The 17860-nt window shown below is 46.9% G+C and overlaps 1 protein-coding gene across 1 annotated transcript in view; it reads left to right on the forward strand.

Annotated features, from left to right (window-relative positions):
• Positions 1-17860, forward strand: part of B4GALT6 (beta-1,4-galactosyltransferase 6) — a 55371-nt gene that overhangs the window by 11909 nt on the left and 25602 nt on the right. The window contains exons 2-3 of the mRNA XM_070421225.1: positions 4586-4702; positions 13634-13747. Of these exons, the coding sequence (XP_070277326.1) occupies positions 4586-4702; positions 13634-13747 (231 nt within the window). The remainder of the gene's footprint in view (positions 1-4585; positions 4703-13633; positions 13748-17860) is intronic.

Genomic DNA, 17860 nt, shown 5'->3' on the forward strand with positions numbered 1-17860 from the left:
GGAATCCTTCAGGGCGCAGACCGCTGTTGACTGGCGCCTTCTCACTGGACAGAGCTGCATGTGGAAGGGGGTGGGGAGACAGTAATAGCAAATGTGCTGCTGCTTTTCTTTTTTTTAATTTTAATTTTAATTTTTATTGGTATCAGAGAGGAAGGGAGAGGAGGGGGAGAGGGAGAGAGAGATAGAAACATCAATGATGAGAGAGAACACGCCCCCTACTGGGGATCGAGCCCGAAACCTGGGCATGTTCCCTGACCAGGAGTCAAAAGGGTGACCTCCTGGTTCATAGGTCTCTGCTCAACCACTGAGCCACACTGGCCGGGCCTCAGTTTTCATAAGCTGAGAGTGAGGAAGGTTCATAAATCTCTTTCCACACAAACCCAGGGAAGGAGGCCTAGAAGTTGTTGTAAACTGTTGATTTTTAAAGGTGTGTGTGTGTGCATGATCTCACTCATTCATGGATAATAAAGACCATTACAAACTTTTGAACAATAATAGATACAGAGGCAGAGCTGCCTCAAACTGATTGTCAAACTGCAGTGGGAAGGCCAGAGAGAGTTGGGGGGCAGGAGGGAGGGGAGTAAGAGATCAACCGAAGGACTTGTATGCATGCATATAAGCATAACTAATGGACATAAGACACTGGGGGGTAAGGGAGGGTAGTGGTTTGTCAAGGGCGGGGGGGGGGGGGGGAAAGGATACTTATGTAATACCCTTTGTAATACTTTAAGAGGAAAATAAAAAAAAAAAAAAATAAAGGTGTGTGTGTGTGTGTTTAAGTTGTCCTAGTTTTTCTTCCCCTGGAAAGCAGAATGGTGAATAAGTTAAATTTCTGTCTCACAATGCAAAGACAGGTAGCAAATGAACGACATGAGAGAACACAGCACGGTTTTGATTAAGCAAGAGTCGGTTTTAGTGCGTTTCTGGTTGTGCTGAGACTGAAGGGCACAGCCAGGGAATGTTTGCCTGTTCCTTTTTATTAGTTTCTTTTTTTTTTTTAGTTTATGTATTTTTTAAAATTTATTGTCTAAAGGTTTACATATGTTTGCCTATTTGTTTTTGAGGTGTAGTTTCCTGTGAGTAGGAATAGAAATGCTAGACAAGGATTCCCTCTAACTCATTGGCTGGCCAATCGGACAATTTATGTTAAGCATAACGAGGCACGTGACTACGTGAGTGTGGGTTCACTTAGTTTCATGATGTTTGGAAACCAGACAGTTTAAACCATTTTCCTGCTGGTTTGGTGTGGCTTGCTGCATTGGACACATTCCTTTTTTCCTGTTAGCAGGACTTTCTACTTAACCTCAGCTTCATTTCCCAGTGGGTTTGGATCTTTAGGGACCAAGCCCGTGAGGACCATGAACCTAAGGCCGTGGTCGGCAAACCGCGGCTCGAGAGCCACACGCGGCTCTTTGGCCCCTTCAGTGTGGCCACGAAGTTTCAATCGCACTGTACATGCACGCCCGCACATGGTATTTTGTGGAGGGGCCGCAGTTTGCCGACCACTGACCTAAGGGATGTAGCTCAATTAGCTGAACGCGATTTACAATAGACTCCTAGGCTTCCCATCTGGAGAGGCTGATGTCTTGCTCTGTTCTTTCTCACGTTGATCCGGCGGAGAGTAAATGCGTTCTTTTGGTCAGTGTTCCACCTTTGTCCCAGCTGCCATCAGTGATCATTTTTTTTAATGAATAGTTTTGTTACCTGGTATTTTGAAAGATTTTAGGGAAATTTGACTATCTTTTTCTATCCCAGATCTTTTCCTTGGCAACTTAAATTTGACTTGGTTTCAAGATGTGAAACAGTTTTCCTTATATGAAAGGTATGTTCATTAAAAGTAAAAGCTATGTGGTTTTTACAATTCTGTTTCCAGGACACACATCATGCACGTATGTTCTCACCTGGTCTGTCCTTGGTAGGCCCGTGCTGTTTCCTGCGGCCTGGGAAGCAGAATTGCTGTGGCTTAGCCCTCGGCTCGGTCCTGCTACCCCACGCTGCCTCTTTTTACAGCCGGAGGCAGAACAAACACTCTGAGGTGCTGACACCACTGATAACAAGCTTCATGTGCGCCTTTAGGATGACACGACCCAACGTGTTGTAAGCAGTTGATGTTAGTCATCTGTTTGACCGTGTTTTCCTTCATCATTTCATTTGAACTTGAGATCTTGGTTGAGGTAGAGTTGCTGAGGTTAGTTTGGCTTTTATTGGCCATTTCCCCACATTTTTGGTTGGCCCTTCTTCCAGTCCTTGTTTTTCACTGTCTCTTATTTTTTTGCTCTTAAAGTCCACTCCAGAGCAAAACTGTAATAAAAGCACGTAGTGTTTGTCATCCAGGGCAACACGTTCAAGCCTCAGCAAGTCGGATCTAATGATAGGGCTGCTTTCAGAGACGGAGTAGACAGGCTCTTAGGGAGGATTGAAGTAGAGCAGTGGTTCCCAAACTTAATTGGCCTACCGCCCCCTTTCCAGAAAAAATATTACTCAGCCCCTGGAAATTAATTGTTTTTAAATTTTAATAGCAGTTACTCATTGCCCCCAAATGCACCTGTGGCCATCACTGCCCCCCTGGATCGCTGCAGTGCCCACCGGGGGGGGGGGGGGGGGAGGGGGGGCGGTAGCGCCGCCCACTTTGGGAATCACTGAAGTAGAGCGTCTGTGAACCTGGATTCGCTTCTCTTCTCTGGGTTGAAGGTGAAAGGGAAAGTGTTATTTACTCTGTTTCTGTGCTCGTTTTATTTACTCTCTGTCCATTTGCACTTGGAGTAAGACCACATTTATGTAAAAAACGGGAAAGGGGGGTAGTAGGCGATGCAGGCAGCTCGTCTGTCTGGCCCCTCTCGAGGGAGTAGAACGGGGCCAAGAAGCTGAGTTGGCATCTCCAGTTTTTTCATCGGCATTCGTTTGTTTCGAGGATGTCGTGACCGTTGAGAAGCAGCTTATCTTAAAATGGAAAGGGTCACTAATGAACTGAGCCTTGCACTTTCCTGGTTTGTCCATGGTAAGGAGCCCCCTTCCCTTGTCTGATTGGAGCTTACGATTTGGGGGCTTTGTGGGTGGAGCATTTAGAGTAGAAAGGGCTTCAGAGAACATCTAGGGCAATATTGACCACTTTATTTTTTTAAAATATTTTTTTATTGATTTCAGAGAGGAAGGGAGAGGGAGAGAGAGATAGAAATATCAATGATGAGAGAGAATTATCCACCGGCTGCCTCCTGGATGCCCCCTTCTGGGGATCAAGCCCGCAACCCGGGTGTGTGCCCTGACCGGGAATTGAACCTTGACCTCCTGGTTCATAGGTTGATGCTCAACCACTGAGCCAGGCTGGCCGGGCAGTACTGACTATTTTAGATGAGGAAACTGATACCCAGTGAGCTGCCCAGGTTATGCGCCAGCGAAGTCAGCACCAGGAGAGAAGCCGTGGCGTCTCAGGAGGCAGGGCTTTTTTGTAATCTTTGTCAATTTACCAGTTTCTCCCAAAGAAGAAACGAGGGGCCTGTTTTTTAAAGCACTTACCACGGAGACTTAAATTGACCAATTTTGAAAATGCACATTGATTTTGTCTGCTTTTGCAACCCTGGTAGATAGATTCGTGAGTCAAAGGGAGTGTAAAAGTTCAAGTAATTAACTGTAGAGAGAAATGATCAAAATAGATATTGATTCTAGATAATCCTGCCCGTGCAGCCCCAACACTTTGAGAATTTGCAAGCTCCATATTCGTACTGTGCATTACGGTGATTTAGGATATATTATGATTAGGTAGGGGATCCTTATCTTTGTGGCATTTTTTGGCTTGAGGGAATTCACATAGAATTAGAGAAAGTACATTTTATAACTATACTAGAGGCCCGGTGCACGGATTGGTGCACATGGAAAGTAAATTACTAGTAGAAGGTGGCCGGCGGGGTGGGACTGGGCAAGATGTGCTGGACACGCCCTGGAGCCACCCTCCCATGGTCCTTCCCCAGCCGGCCACACCTGGGGCGGCGCTGGGGCTCGAAAGGGCGTCTGTGGAGTGAGCGGGGTCCCTCTGGCAGGTGGGGTCCCTCAGCCTGGTCTGTGGGGATCAGGCCGAAACCGGCAGTCCAACATCCACCAAGGGGTCCCGGAGTGCAAGAGGGCACTCTGCAAAGTTGCTGTCGCTCGGCAGCTCCTGCGTTGAGCATCTGACCCCTGGTGGTCAGTGCATGTCATAGCTACCAGCTGGTTGCTTAGGCTTTTATATATATAGAAGATGATCGCATACTTGTAATAGAATGCCTCTTTGAAATTTCCAAGTATATTTTATAGTAGAAAATAATTTATAGATAAAGGAATTCATTATATTTCTGTTTGGTCATTCAGTCTTAACCTATTTGATGGATATCACTACTTTAATTTTTTTCATTTTTATTTTTACAAAGCAATGTTTTGGTAAGTTTTTGAAAATTTAGACATAGTCATTTTATATTTCTGTTTTCCCTTTGGACATGTTAATGAAGTCAGTTAGGGTTTATTGGGCAGTTTCCCAATTCTGAATATTTTATTAAATTTAAAAAGAAAGCTTACTGAGTCACGATATTCTCTCTCTCTTTTTTTCCTTTTATAGCCAACACGTATCTCTTTATGGTACAAGCTCGAGGAATAATGTTGAGAGAAAATGTGAAAACAATAGGACATATGATCAGGCTTTACACAAATAAGAACACGACAGTCAACGGTACAGGTAAGATTGCTTCCTGCGTAAGCTGGCTCTGCTTCTGCCTCTCAGCCTTGTAGTCACAAAGCAGTGACCCAACCTCCAAGCTCTGGTTTTGCCTCCAGGTAACTCCCTGTGAAAGATGAGGGTGTCCCCTCCTAAGTGTCCTGGAAAATCCTTTCACTGCTCGAGCCAAGACTGTGACGCATTCTATTCTAGGATCTATAAAGGTCCGAGACCTATATAAAAGTGATGAGGGTTTTGTGCAAAGATACTCAAGTGAATTCTTGCAAACCTGAATTCAACAAAATAGAAAAGCAGCTTGTATTTTTCCAATTCCTTTGTATTTAAGACTAGAGGCCCGGTGCACGAAATTCATGCATTTGGGGGGGGGGGGTCCCTCAGCCCGGCCTGCGCCCTCTTGCAGTCCAGGAGCCCTCAGGGAGCGGGCCTAAGCCATCAGTCAGACATTTTTATTTTATTTTTATTTTTTAAAAATATATTTTATTAATTTTTTACAGAGAGGAAGGGAGAGGGGTAGAGAGTCAGAAACATTGATGAGAGAGAAACATCGATCAGCTGCCTGCTGCACACCTCCCACCGGGGATGTGCCCGCAACCAAGGTACATGCCCCTGACCGGAATCGAACCTGGGACCCTTCAGTCCACAGGCCAGCGCTTTATCCACTGAGCCAAACCTGTTAGGGCAGTCAGACATCTTTAGCGCTGCTGCCGAGGCAGGAGAGGCTCCCGCCACCGCCACTGTGCTCGCCAGCCATGAGCCCTGCTTCTGTGGGAGTGCACTGACCACCAGGGGGCAGCTCCTGTGTTGAGCGTCTGCCCACTGGTGGCCAGTGCACGTCATAGCGACTGGTCATTCCGCTGTTTGGTTGATTTGCATATTAGCCTTTTATTATATAGGATAAATTAACTACAAAAAGAATATTTTATTCATAGTAGCTATTCTGCTCCCCTTTTAATGTTTATTCTAAGTCCTAAAATGTTTTTCCAACTGTGTCTAGAAAATACTTACTGTTTTTCATTATCAAAGGTTCTTAATCGTTTTATGAACTTTTTAGGGGCTAAAGGGGAATTATACAAAATTAGAAATTAGTAGCTGCTCTTGTCTTTTAAAAATATTTTCTGGAAGAATGTTCATTAGAGCTACCTGAGGTTAAAATGTAAGTAACAGGCCAAATTAATGACGGTGAGATGGGTGAGAATGGGTGTCAGTGTTGTGCTCCTTCATGCCTGCTCCACATCGTCTCCTGAGAATGGTGGGTTGCCTCTCTAAAGGGTTCAATGGCTGGTTGTCAGCTGTTTTGTACTCTGTATTCTCCTTTTGAACAGTTAAAATTAAAGATTTAATTTGTGTCAACAGTTCTTCAATTGTGCCCCTGTAAACAACATACACACATACTACACTGATAGGACGGTCTTACCTCCCAGCCACAGATGTTTTTTCTTAAAATGCATGTTAAGGTAGGTGATAGTCTTAGACCCTTCTAAAAATTCAAGACTCTAGTCTAACACATAGATTCTTTTTTAAAAAATAATTCTTTATTATGAAAGTATTACATATGTCTCCCTTTCCCCCATTGACCCTGTACAGCCCCCTCCTCTCCCCACCTGAGGCCTTTAGCACCCTATTGTCTGTGTCCATGGGTTATGCATAGCTGCATACAAGGTCTTTGGTTGATCACCTTTCACTCACCCACCTTCCCCGCCTTCCCTCTGAGATTCCGCACTCTGTTCCATGCTTCCATGTCTCTGGATCCACTCTGTTCATCAGTTTATTTTGTTACTTAGATTCCACATATGAGTGTGATCATGTGATACTTGTCTTTCTCTGACTGACTTATTTCACTTAGCATGATACTCTCCAGGTCCCTCCATGCTGTCTCACAGGGTAAGAGAGTATTCTTTTTTACAGCTGCATAGTATTCCATGGTATAAATGTACCACAGTTTTCTGATCCATTCATCTGCTGATGGGCACTTGAGCTGTTTCCAGATCTTAACTATTGTAAATTGTGCTGCTATGAACATAGGGGTGCATACATTCTTTCTGATTGGTGCTTTAGGTCTCTTAGGATATATTCCTAGAAGTGGGATCACTGGGTCAAATGGGAGTCCCATATTTAATTTTTTGAGGAAACTCCATACTGTTTTCCATAATGGCTGCACCAGTCTGCATTCCCACCAGCATTGTACTAGGGTTGCCTTTTCTCCACATTCTCGCCAGCACTTGTCATTTGTTGATTTGTTGATGGTAGTCATTCTGATAGGTGTGAGATGGTACCTCATTGTCGTTTTGATTATTTGCATCTCTCAGATGATTAGTATCTTTGAGCATTTTTTCATATCTAACATACAGATTCTTAATTTAATTTCACACATGCTTCTATAAAATCCTTCCTAGTTATTTGCCAAATTTGTGTTATGGTCACCACAAATCAAAACATTCCTCACTGTCTTCTCTTTATTTTATTTTAGAAAGACTGTCTCATTGCTGTTGATGCTTTATTTAGTGAAACTCTCATTAACTGGTCTTCTTCATTGGTCTTCTGAATAGTAGGGCAATGAGATAGTAAGCACCTTTACCTTACTAAAAATCTGTGTATAATCAAGTTCTTTTCCTGGGGCAGGAGTTTGTTATGTGTGCGAATGTTAAGCATAAACAGGAGAGTGGATTGCTTGGGCAAGATGAACTTTCCCTCAATCCCCTAAAAGTGGGAAAAACAGGAAATCCTTTCCTCTTCTCACCAAGTCATCCTTTCAATAAAGACTGAATAGCCAATGCATACTTGGATTACATTTTGCTTACTTTTTTTTTTTTAAATCCTCACTCGAGGACATGTTTATTGATTTTTAGAAAGGGGTAGGGAGAGAGAGAGAGCAAGTGAGAGAGGAACATTGATGTGAGAAACAGTGGTCCATTGCCTCCTATGTACGCCATGAACCTGCAGCCTGTTGGTGTACAGATGATGTTCCAACCAACCGAGCCACACTGGCCAGGGCAGATGTTTATGAACCTTTGAAAACTCTTCACATGGGTCCTTCATTGGCAGCAAACTGTTCTTGGGAGACAGTCAGTCGTTGCATCAGTTAGGACTTGGATTTGGTTGCAAGAGAGACCCAACTGCGATGCTTCAAACCAGCGGTTCTCAACCTGTGGGTCGCGACCCCTTTGGGGGCCAAACGACCCTTTCACAGGGGTCGCCTAAGACCATCGGAAAACACATCTATAATTACATATTGTTTTTGTGATTAATCACTATGCTTTAATTATGTTCAATTTGTAGCAATGAAATTGGGGGTCACCACAACATGAGGAACCTGTATTAAAGGGTCGCGGCATTAGGAAGGTTGAGAACCACTCCTTTAAACACATGAGGGCCCTGTTCTCTATAGAAGAGGTTTGGAAGTCGGGTTCTGTTACTGAGAGAGAAAGAGAGGGGGAGAGGAACAGGAGTTGGCATAGACAACCACGAGCTCTGCCATTTTCATTTATATTGGACAATTAGTCTAGTTCATATACCTACCTAGATACTGGGATACGACATTAACAGAAACATCCTCCCTTTATATGAGGCTTTGGCGGGGGGCCTAGTTATAATGCAGTTGTCTATTTCTCTATGAATTTACACTAATATGATCTACCAAAGCGGAGATCATTGCCAATAAGATGTACAGAGAACTGACTGACTTCTAGGGGGAGAATTGATTGACATGTACTACCTCATTTAAAATTTAATACTTCGGTTAGTTCTTAAAAGTTCTCATCGCAAGACAAAAAGTTGTAAGTATGTCTGGTGATGGATAGTAACTACACTTGTGGTAATCATTTTGCAACATGTACATATGTCAAAGCATTATGCTGTACCCCTTAAAGTAATACAATGCTATATGTTAATAAAAATATCTTCCTATATAATAAAAGGCTAATATGTAAATTGTCCCCTCGACCGGGAGTTCGACCAGGGGGCGGGGCCAGCCAGGGGGAGGGGCCACGGGCGGTTGACCAGCGGATTGGGGGCAGGGCCCACCGGCCAACTGCCTGCAGCCCCTCCCCCCGGACTGGCCCCCCCCAACCCGATTGGGGTTGGGGCCAGCTCACCAACTGCCCGCAGCCCCCTTCCCTGGCCGGCCCAGCCTGATCAGCCCCAATCAGGGCGAGCCAGCCGGACCCCACCAGTGCACAAATTTGTGCACCAGGCCTCTAGTATAAAAATAAAATGTAACATTTAATGGCAAATAGGTTGTGTCAGTTATAAGTACATTTGATATCAAAAAGGGGTTTTTACCCCTGTACCTGACTTTGGGAAGCGTCACATGTAAATAGATTCCATGTAAAATATTTTCGTAAAGAGATCACACTCTCTCATAATCAAACGGTGCCTGGCCTGTGGCTGCGGAGTCAGTCGAATTAAAAAAACAAGATGTACTCAGTGAGTGATGGCAGAAGCAGATGATGAGGGTCATGCACCGTTGGGGCTGGTGGGTTTGTTAGCAGCGACCCAGCGCACTTCCTTCCGTAATGGATGCATGTTCTGAGGCCCCCGGACACGCTGGTGGTAAACAGATTAGGACTCACTGGGTTTCTATTACCGGCTCACCCTGCCCTTTTGCAGGAAAAACATGGTCCTGGCGAGTCTCCTTGGGCCCTGTTCCTTCCCCGTAAGGCCGGGAGGGGACGGGCAGCAGTTCCTCTGCGTGTCGCCTCTCCCGGGTGTGGCTGGGGAGGTGGACCCGTTCATTAGATGAAATAATGTCTCCGCTGCAGAGCAGCTGTGGGGACCCGTCTCGGTCGCATCTGCCACGCAAACCCTTTAAAACCGACGTGGAAAGCGTGGTTCGCCCGGAGGGACCTCGCCTCTCTGAAGGAATAATGATTTTGTGGGTTTATTGGAAGGGGAGTTCCTCAAACCTTAGGTCGTCGTTGGCTCTGGTATCAGTTGTGAAGTGTTCATTTGCAGTCATTTTCCACTGTGTTGCCGGAACTTCATCAGATACTTAAACTCGGAGGGAGTTTAACTTCACAAAAGAGAGATTCAGACCAGTGGCCGGGGGTGGACAGACTTCTACACATAACACGGGGTGACATCCGTGCCACCGGACACAGTGCTCGCGGAGGCCAGATGCTGCTACGAGCCGGGCTGTGAGTTGAGGGCCGTGTGATCCTTTATAAGCCTGTGGCCAAGAGAACACGTGCAGCTCCAACACTTTGTATTTAAGGGACGTGCAGAGACTGACGCTGCATGATTTTAAGGTGTTTTTTAAAAATGTGGTTCTTTAAAAACTGATAAAAGTGATGCAGGGGCTCCTTTGTGAAAGAGTCAGCCCTTCTCTCTCACGAAAATAAAAAGTGCGATACCCCCCTGCCTCCTGTGGCCACGGACTCCCCAAGGAGCCGCGTTAGCAGCTGTCCGCAGGGATGTCTGGAGAGCTCACGTTTTCTGGGAGCTGGATGTGGATTTCCAAACGCACCGTGTGTGGCCAAGAGAGGGGGTCCAGGCGTTAATGACGAGAATGAATCATTTCCGAGGAGTCAGGGCATGTCTTACTGAAAGTTAACTCGTGACTCTGAGGATGTGTGAGGGGAGGGGGTGACATTTATCTGCCTCGGGGTGATGAGCAAGCTGGTCGCTGGAGCCCAGAAAGGCAGTGACGCCCAGGGACAGCCTGATCCACCGTCTGTCTTCCCTCCTGCAAGTGCACAGCGAGCAGCAGCTGCTCAGCCAGCAGAGCAAGGCCCCGGGAAGGGAAAGGAGGAAGTTATTTTGGGAATAACTTTAAATTTGATATCTGTCTAGATATCAAAACCTTCTACGGAAAGAATCAGAACATTATTGGACTTCCTTATACTTGTGTTGTGTGTCTTTAAATTTCTCCGTCATCCGTGGGTGAGATGAGACGTAGGTGGGGGCGACTCGAGGGGTGTCTGTGGCTTTAGTCTGTCGCTGGGCTCATAGAATGGTCGCTGCCCACTGAGTCCCCTCCCCTCCCCTTCGGTGGAGGATTTTCCTCGGCCGCTTCCTGGGCGCCCAGAGAAAGGGTTCCCTCCGGGTTTCCCCGTCCTGGTGGAACAGGCACCAGGCCGTAGTGATTGTCCCATCACCCGTCCCTGTTTGTCACGTGGGCCTTCTGGCAGCACAGGCACGGATGCCCTGCCGTGTTCCTCCCTGGCATTTCCGGGCTGTCCTTTAAAATCGGACCTTCTCCTCCAGCTTCCTTCTCTTCCAGGGGCCCCATCAGCCTCTGCTTAGCAGCCTCGGGGCCCTCCCAGCAGGTGGCCTGGAGTGGGCGGCGTCTCTGCTCCCAGTGCCACCCTGGCCCCCAGCTGCATCCCCCCCTAATTCCATGTTGTAGTTAATCCTCACCAGAGGATGTTTTTCCATTGACTTTTGAGAGTGGGAGGGAGGGGAGGGAGAGAGAAACGTTGATGTGAGAGAGACACATCAACTGGTTGCCTCCCGCAGGGCAGGGGATCGAGCCTGCAACTGAGGTACATGCCCTTGATCGGAATCGAACCCGGGACCCTTCAGTCTGAGGGCCAACACTCTATCCACTGAGCCAGACCGGCCAGGGCCCGGTAATTCCATGTTGATGATCAGTGGATATTTGTGTTAGGCAGAGGTGCACAGAGAGGGGTTTGGTTTTCTTGGACGCTTCTCACATATATGCTCCATATTCCGTGTCCAGGATTCTGCCATTTTCCACAGTGAGAGGGGGTGGCGTGGCCTGTTGAGTAAGATAGAGGATTTGGACCTACAGCCTCTGGTTGCTAGTCACTGACAGGCCGCACTTTTTAAAAAAATATATATTTTATTGATTTTTTTACAGAGAGGAAGGGAGAGGGATAGAGAGTTAAAAACATCGATCAGCTGCCTCCTACACACCCCCCACTGGGGATGTGCCCGCAACCAAGGTACATGCCCTTGACCGGAATCGAACCTGGGACCCTTCAGTCCGCAGGCCGACGCTCTATCCACTGAGCCAAACCAGTCACGGCGACAGCCGAACCTTTAAGTCAGAGGCCTGTTCCTCCCTCTCCGACCTCCCTCACGCAGGCAGTTCCGTAGGAATCTCACGCTCAGGGCAGATACTCCAGATGGAATGAGAGTCTTCACATGTTCCAGAAGTTTCTGCCCAAGCTTCATTCCCTGCAGGCCCAGGGACAGAACATAGTGTCATCAGCCATTTGCACCTCTCACCTCTTGCTCCCTGCATGTGGGCTCATCCCCTTAGGCCGGCTTCCTCTCACAGGGCAGGACCCCGGCAGTCGGACGTTCGTTCCAGGAGGAGGCCGACAGGTGATCTCTTGGCTCCAGGTACAAAACTCCTCAGGCTCCGGCTGTCCCCATCTGGGTCCGGTGCTCACCTGAGCCCGCTGCTCCGAGCTCCCTTAGTGCATCTGTCTATGGCAGTGGTTGGCAAACTGGCCCCTTGAGTGTGGCTCTTCCACAGAATACCACGTGCGGGCGCGCACATACAGTGCGATTGAAACTTCGTGGCCCATGCCACGGGGCCAAAGAGCCGCATGTGGCTTGCGAGCCGAGGTTTGCCGACCACTGGTCTATGGGTTCTCAGCACTCAATCCATTTCTCTGACTGAAATCGGACACGGCCCCAGGAGGTGGGCACAGGGGAGCAACCATGTTACCTTACCCTGCACCACTAGGCTGGTGTGTGTTGAGATCAAGGATTTGAACTCAGCACTTGACCTTGGGGCTCTGGACCCGTCCCCCCTGCGTTACAGCTTGCTGCACCTGAAGATAGTGGACCTACTGTGGTAACAGCTCGGGCCCCCCAGGGAGCAGCCCAGGGCTGGAAGTGACTGACGTAAAGGTTTAAATTGGGCCGTGTTACAGAAGTGAGTTGAGGGGGTAAATTGCAGGCCCCTGCGTGTGGGTAGTGAGAACGCGCTCCCCCCACACCTGTGCTCCGTGGGTGCTCGAAGCCGTGCCTGTCTGTGTGGTCGTTCCAGGAGGAGGCCGACAGGTGATCTCTTGGCTCCAGGTACAAAACTCCTCAGGCTCCGGCTGTCCCCATCTGGGTCCGGTGCTCACCTGAGCCCGCTGCTCCGAGCTCCCTTAGTGCATCTGTCTATGGCAGTGGTTGGCTGTTGTGGTGGAGAGGATTCCCGCGTCCCTGGTGTATGGTCATCACTGCCCTTTCCATCTGGTCAGCCAGGGAGGGGTGGGAGCAGGTGTCCCATGTGGCCGCCAATGGGCCTGTATGGCTGCGCACGGGTCAGGCTGGCTGCTCTCTGGGCCTGTCCCAGGGTTCCCTGGGGACACCTTGTATCATTCACTGACACCTTGAGAGGTGTCAGTGAATGATACATGGGAGAGGAGCCATGGCAACCGCATTTTCTTTTTGCTCATTCTTTATAGGAAACTAGAGGCCCGGTGCACGAAATTTGTGCACATGGGGGTGTCCCTCAGCCTTGTCTGCGCCCTCTTTCAAACCGGGACCCTCGGGTAGGGTCCCTAGGCCTGGCTGGCGATCAGGGCCTATCGGGACTTTCCTCCCCTCGGCTGACGGCAGCTGACCCCACCCCCGCTGCTGCCACTGCTTGCCATCTGTGTGGTGCTCCCTCCTTCCCCCCGCCACCGGTTGCCTCCCTCTGTGGGCAGCAGGCATGGGGTGCAATTGCTTGGCTGGCCTGGGCCTCCCTCTGCGGGGCAATCATGGGGAGATGGAGGGGCACCCCGACCAAGCACATCACACCCACATTGGCTGGCCTGGCGCCAGTGCGTGTCATAGTGTGGTTGTCCGGTAGGTCATCCAGACGTTCAGTCGATTTGCATATTATGCTGTTATTATCATAGATTCCTTTTAAGTGCTTCTGTAGATTGCATATTGCAGATCTTCTCACAGTGACGGTGACATATTTCAAACTAGAAGCAAAGCCAAAGGCAGTTTTTGGTTGTAACTTTTTTCTCTCTCTCCAAGATTATCCCGAAGGCAGTAATTCAAGTGATTATCTTGTTCAGACAACAACGTATCTTCCGGAAAACTTCACGTACTCTCCATACCTCCCCTGCCCAGAAAAACTGCCTTACATGCGTAAGTGTCACTAATTTGACTTAGCTGTTTGCTTGTATTATGATAAAATAATAAAAGTCACGTGATGTGAGCATGCCAGGCGCACATCATTACTATGGTGCTGGTGCGCATACTGTCTAGCATGCTGTTCAATTTTTTTTTTTTTTTTTTTTGGTTAAGGATATTTTTGGAGAGGGAGGGGGATTACAAAGCTAAAGAAAAAGTTTATCCCAGAAGTAACCTCTATTGTGAGTTCGATGTGTTTTCTTACAGTTTATTTTAAAATTACTTAAAATAAATTCTCACCTAAGGATATGATTATTGACTTGAGAAAGAGAGAGAGAGAGAGAGAGAGAGAGAGAGAGAGAGAGAGAGAAACATCAGTGTGAGAGAGTAACATCGACTAGTTGCCTCCTGTGTGTGCCCCGACCTGCTGGGCCCCCATCAGGGTTTGAACCTGCAACCTAAGTATGTGCCCTGACTGGGAATTGAACCTGCAAGTTTTCAGTTTATGGGATGACATTCCAACCAGCTGAGCCACACAGGCCAGGGCTAAAATTACTTTTTATATAGATAGATGGCTGGTTAGAAAATGAAAACGTTTCAAAGGTTTTAAGAATTTGAATAAATGGTTTTACGTTACACTTCATTCTGTAAATTGCTCTTTGTACTTAATAATTTTTGAGAACTATGCAGGTGGGTACCTGTCGATCTGTCTCTTTCCTTCAGTCTTGTACAGTGCATCTTTGAATAAACGTACCTCACTGTTTCAGCTTTTGCTTTCCTCAACACTCGTGGGTTTAAGGAACTGGTCATGTGACTCTGAGTGGTTTTGAATGTTCTGTCATTATGTCCTTTATCAGTTCCTTGTTGGTTAATGAGGCTTTTGCATTGATCACTGGGAGTCTTTTCATACATATTCTGGGAGTGACCTGTTGTCTGCTACCTCTGCTGTAATACCTTTCACAGTCCCTGGGTTTCTTCATTTTGCGGATGAAGTTTATTTCACGACAGTTTAACATTGTGATGTTTTCAAGTGTACCAGTCCCTTTAAGGTTTTTGCTTTTTGTGTGTGTTTAGAAAGCTTTCTGTACCCCAATGCCATGCAAATGCTCACCTTTATTTCCTCCTAATAATTTTATAATTTTGTTTTTTTAACTTTTGTGTAGAAATCAAGGTATTGTATTTGAAATATATATATTCTTCAAAATTATGAAGAGAATACATTATCACTACTAAAGAACATTACAATCACTCAGAGGCAACATAGCTATTATTTTGACTTCTTTTTCTTTGTATTCCCTTTTCAATATACTTTATACATATGAGTTTATATCTTGATTTTTATATAACTAAAAATCTAAATTAATATATTTTGAATTACTTGTATATCATTGTGTTCTAATGTCCTCAGTACCTAAGTGTGTTTTTTTATGTCTTTACCTGAGTTTACTGAGGAATTTGGCCTTTGTCTGCCATATTTGTAGGATTCTTTTCCATTTGTAGTTCATAGATATTATAGACCTGTAATAAAAAGAAAGATTCCCCTTTTAATATCAGCTAAGGCCGTAGTTCTCAAATTTTGGCCTGTGTCAAAATCCCCAGTTGTCTTATAAAACACAGACCGCTGAGCCCACCCTCAGAGCTTCAGAGTCAGCAGGTTCTCGGGTCTGAGGGCTCCCAGGTGACCTGGATGCTGGTGACTTGGGCCACGTTCTGAGACCCGCTGACCTGCAGTTCTGGTCTCGCTTCCGGCTGCACACAGCCCGGGGGCTTTCATAACTCTCCGCCGACCCCTACGTTTCTGGCTTCACTGACCTGACACGGCGCCCGGGTATTTCTAGTAAAAACCCTCAGTAGATTCTGAGCGTGCGGCCCCTTTACTTTGTTACTGCAGCCTTGGTTTTCTGAAAATGAATGTTTCTGTCCGTGCTGGGCTGAGCGCTCTGAGCAGTGCTCTGTTGAAATATTGATCACAGTAATTTCATTTGCATAATTTGCATATTCAAGGGCTTATAGCTTTCAGGAAATCCTCCCGTTGGGGTTAGTTGCCATTTTCTTCATCAGCGCTTTGCGAGTGCTAATGAACTGCTCACAAGCACTGCCTGCCACGCCTTCCGGGGCTCCTCCAGCCCCCACTCGCCATCCCTCAGCCACGCTGGAGCTGGAGCGAGGGCCTGGCTGCTCCGCACTGCCTTTCCCGTGGGCTTTTCTGGTTTGTTGTTCTGAGTATTTTCTTTTAATCTTTATTGTTGAAAGTATTACATAGGTCCTCCTTTTCCCCCCATTAACTTCTTCCAGCCGGCTCCCTCCCCTCCCCAGGCCCTTACCACCCCATTGTCCGTGTCCCTGGGTGATGCATATATGCAGACAAGCTCATTGGTTGGTCTCTTCCCTCCCACCCTCCCCTGCCTTCCCTCTGAGGTTGGACAGTCTGTTCATGCTCTGTGACTCTGGGTCTGTTTTTGATCATCAGTTTATTTGGTTCATTATCCCTCCGAGTCTTGGTGCTGCTGCCCCTTTCTCTGCTTTTCTCAGTGTTTTTTTTTTTTTAAATAAATCTTTATTGTTGAAAGTATTACACATGTCCCCTCCCCCCCCCCCCCATTGCCCTCTCCCATCCTCAGTCTTTTTTTTTTATTGCTTAAAGTATTACAAAGAGTATTACATATGTCTCCTTTTTTTTTCCCGCCCTTGACAACCCCCTGGCCTCCCCTACCCCCCAGTGTCTTATGTCCATTGGTTATGCTCATATGCATGCATACAAGTCCTTCGGTTGATCTCTTACTCCCCTCCCTCCTGTCCCCCAACCCTCCCTGGCCTTCCCGCTGCAGTTTGACAATCTGTTTGAGGCAGCTCTGCCTCTGTATCTATTATTGTTCAAAAGTTTGTAATGGTCTTTATTATCCATGAATGAGTGAGATCATGTGGTATTTTTCCTTCATTGACTGGCTTATTTCACTTAGCATAAAGCTCTCCAGTTCCATCCATGCTGTTGCAAATGGTAAGAGTTCCTTCTTTTTAACAGCAGCATAGTATTCCATCGTGTAGATGTACCACAGTTTTCTAATCCATTCATCTACTGATGGGCACTTAGGCTGTTTCCAGATCTTAGCTATGGTGAATTGTGCTGCTATGATCCTCAGTCTTTTTTAAAAAATATGTTTTTATTGATCTCAGAGAGAGGAAGGAAGAGGGAGAATCATTAATAGGCTACTTCCTGCACGCCCCCTACTGGGGATCGAGCCCACAACCCCGGGCATGTGCCCTGACCAGGAATCAAACCATGACCTCCTGGTTCATAGATCGACGCTCAACCACTGAGCCGTGATGGCTGGGCAGCTCCTCTGTCTTGCATTCTTCTACAATAGAGGGTCACACTCGTCTGGTCAGCTATCTTCTCACACAGGGCCTCCTCGTGGGCAGCCCGTTTGAGTCCAGCACCAAGCGCTTGTCCAGTTAGCTGTGGTCACAGTGACGGGGTTACTGGGCAGGAGATATGGCCGCATACAGGTAACTCCGTGGAAAGGGGCTGTGGGCTCAGCCAGCACAATGAGGCTCCTGCCGAGAGCGCCTGGCATGGGCTGTCCAGGAGGCCCCTTCACTAGTGCGAATCTTTGCCAAGGGGGCCTCCGTGGACCTGTGTATGAAGTCTGGGATCACAGTATCGACTTCAGAGCGTTGCAAGGATAAACAGCAGCGCAGCGCTTGAAGCCTAACTGGACTTAATTCCATATTCCCTTTCCTTCTCCTCACTTCTCTAAATGGTGTAGCCAGGCTGTGTAGTGATCAAGGGAATGAGAGACCTGGGAGATATGTGTGAAGTCGAAGAGTTGTATAGTTGGCTCTGCGTCCTTAAATTCATTTAATTAACAAGGTTATTTCCCAGCGATGGTAGCCCCAGCATAATAAAATTCCTGAGTGTAAAATCTTATTATAATATCACACAAAATAATTGAATACGATACCTCCCCAAATAATAGTTATAGGAAGCTCTGCGTAAGATTAAGATCTACTTAGACGAAAACCACTCAAGTGTGAATGGTACTTCATTTTCTTAACAATCACCAAAAGTGAAGTTAAGGCTTAAAACTGGTGAGCTTGATTATCTAGCTGTGACTTCTTTTTGCTTTT

This window comes from Myotis yumanensis, unplaced genomic scaffold (assembly GCF_028538775.1).
Source record: "Myotis yumanensis isolate MYYU_CA2020_CCGP unplaced genomic scaffold, mMyoYum1.0.hap1 SCAF_7, whole genome shotgun sequence".
Classification (NCBI taxonomy): domain Eukaryota; kingdom Metazoa; phylum Chordata; class Mammalia; order Chiroptera; family Vespertilionidae; genus Myotis; species Myotis yumanensis.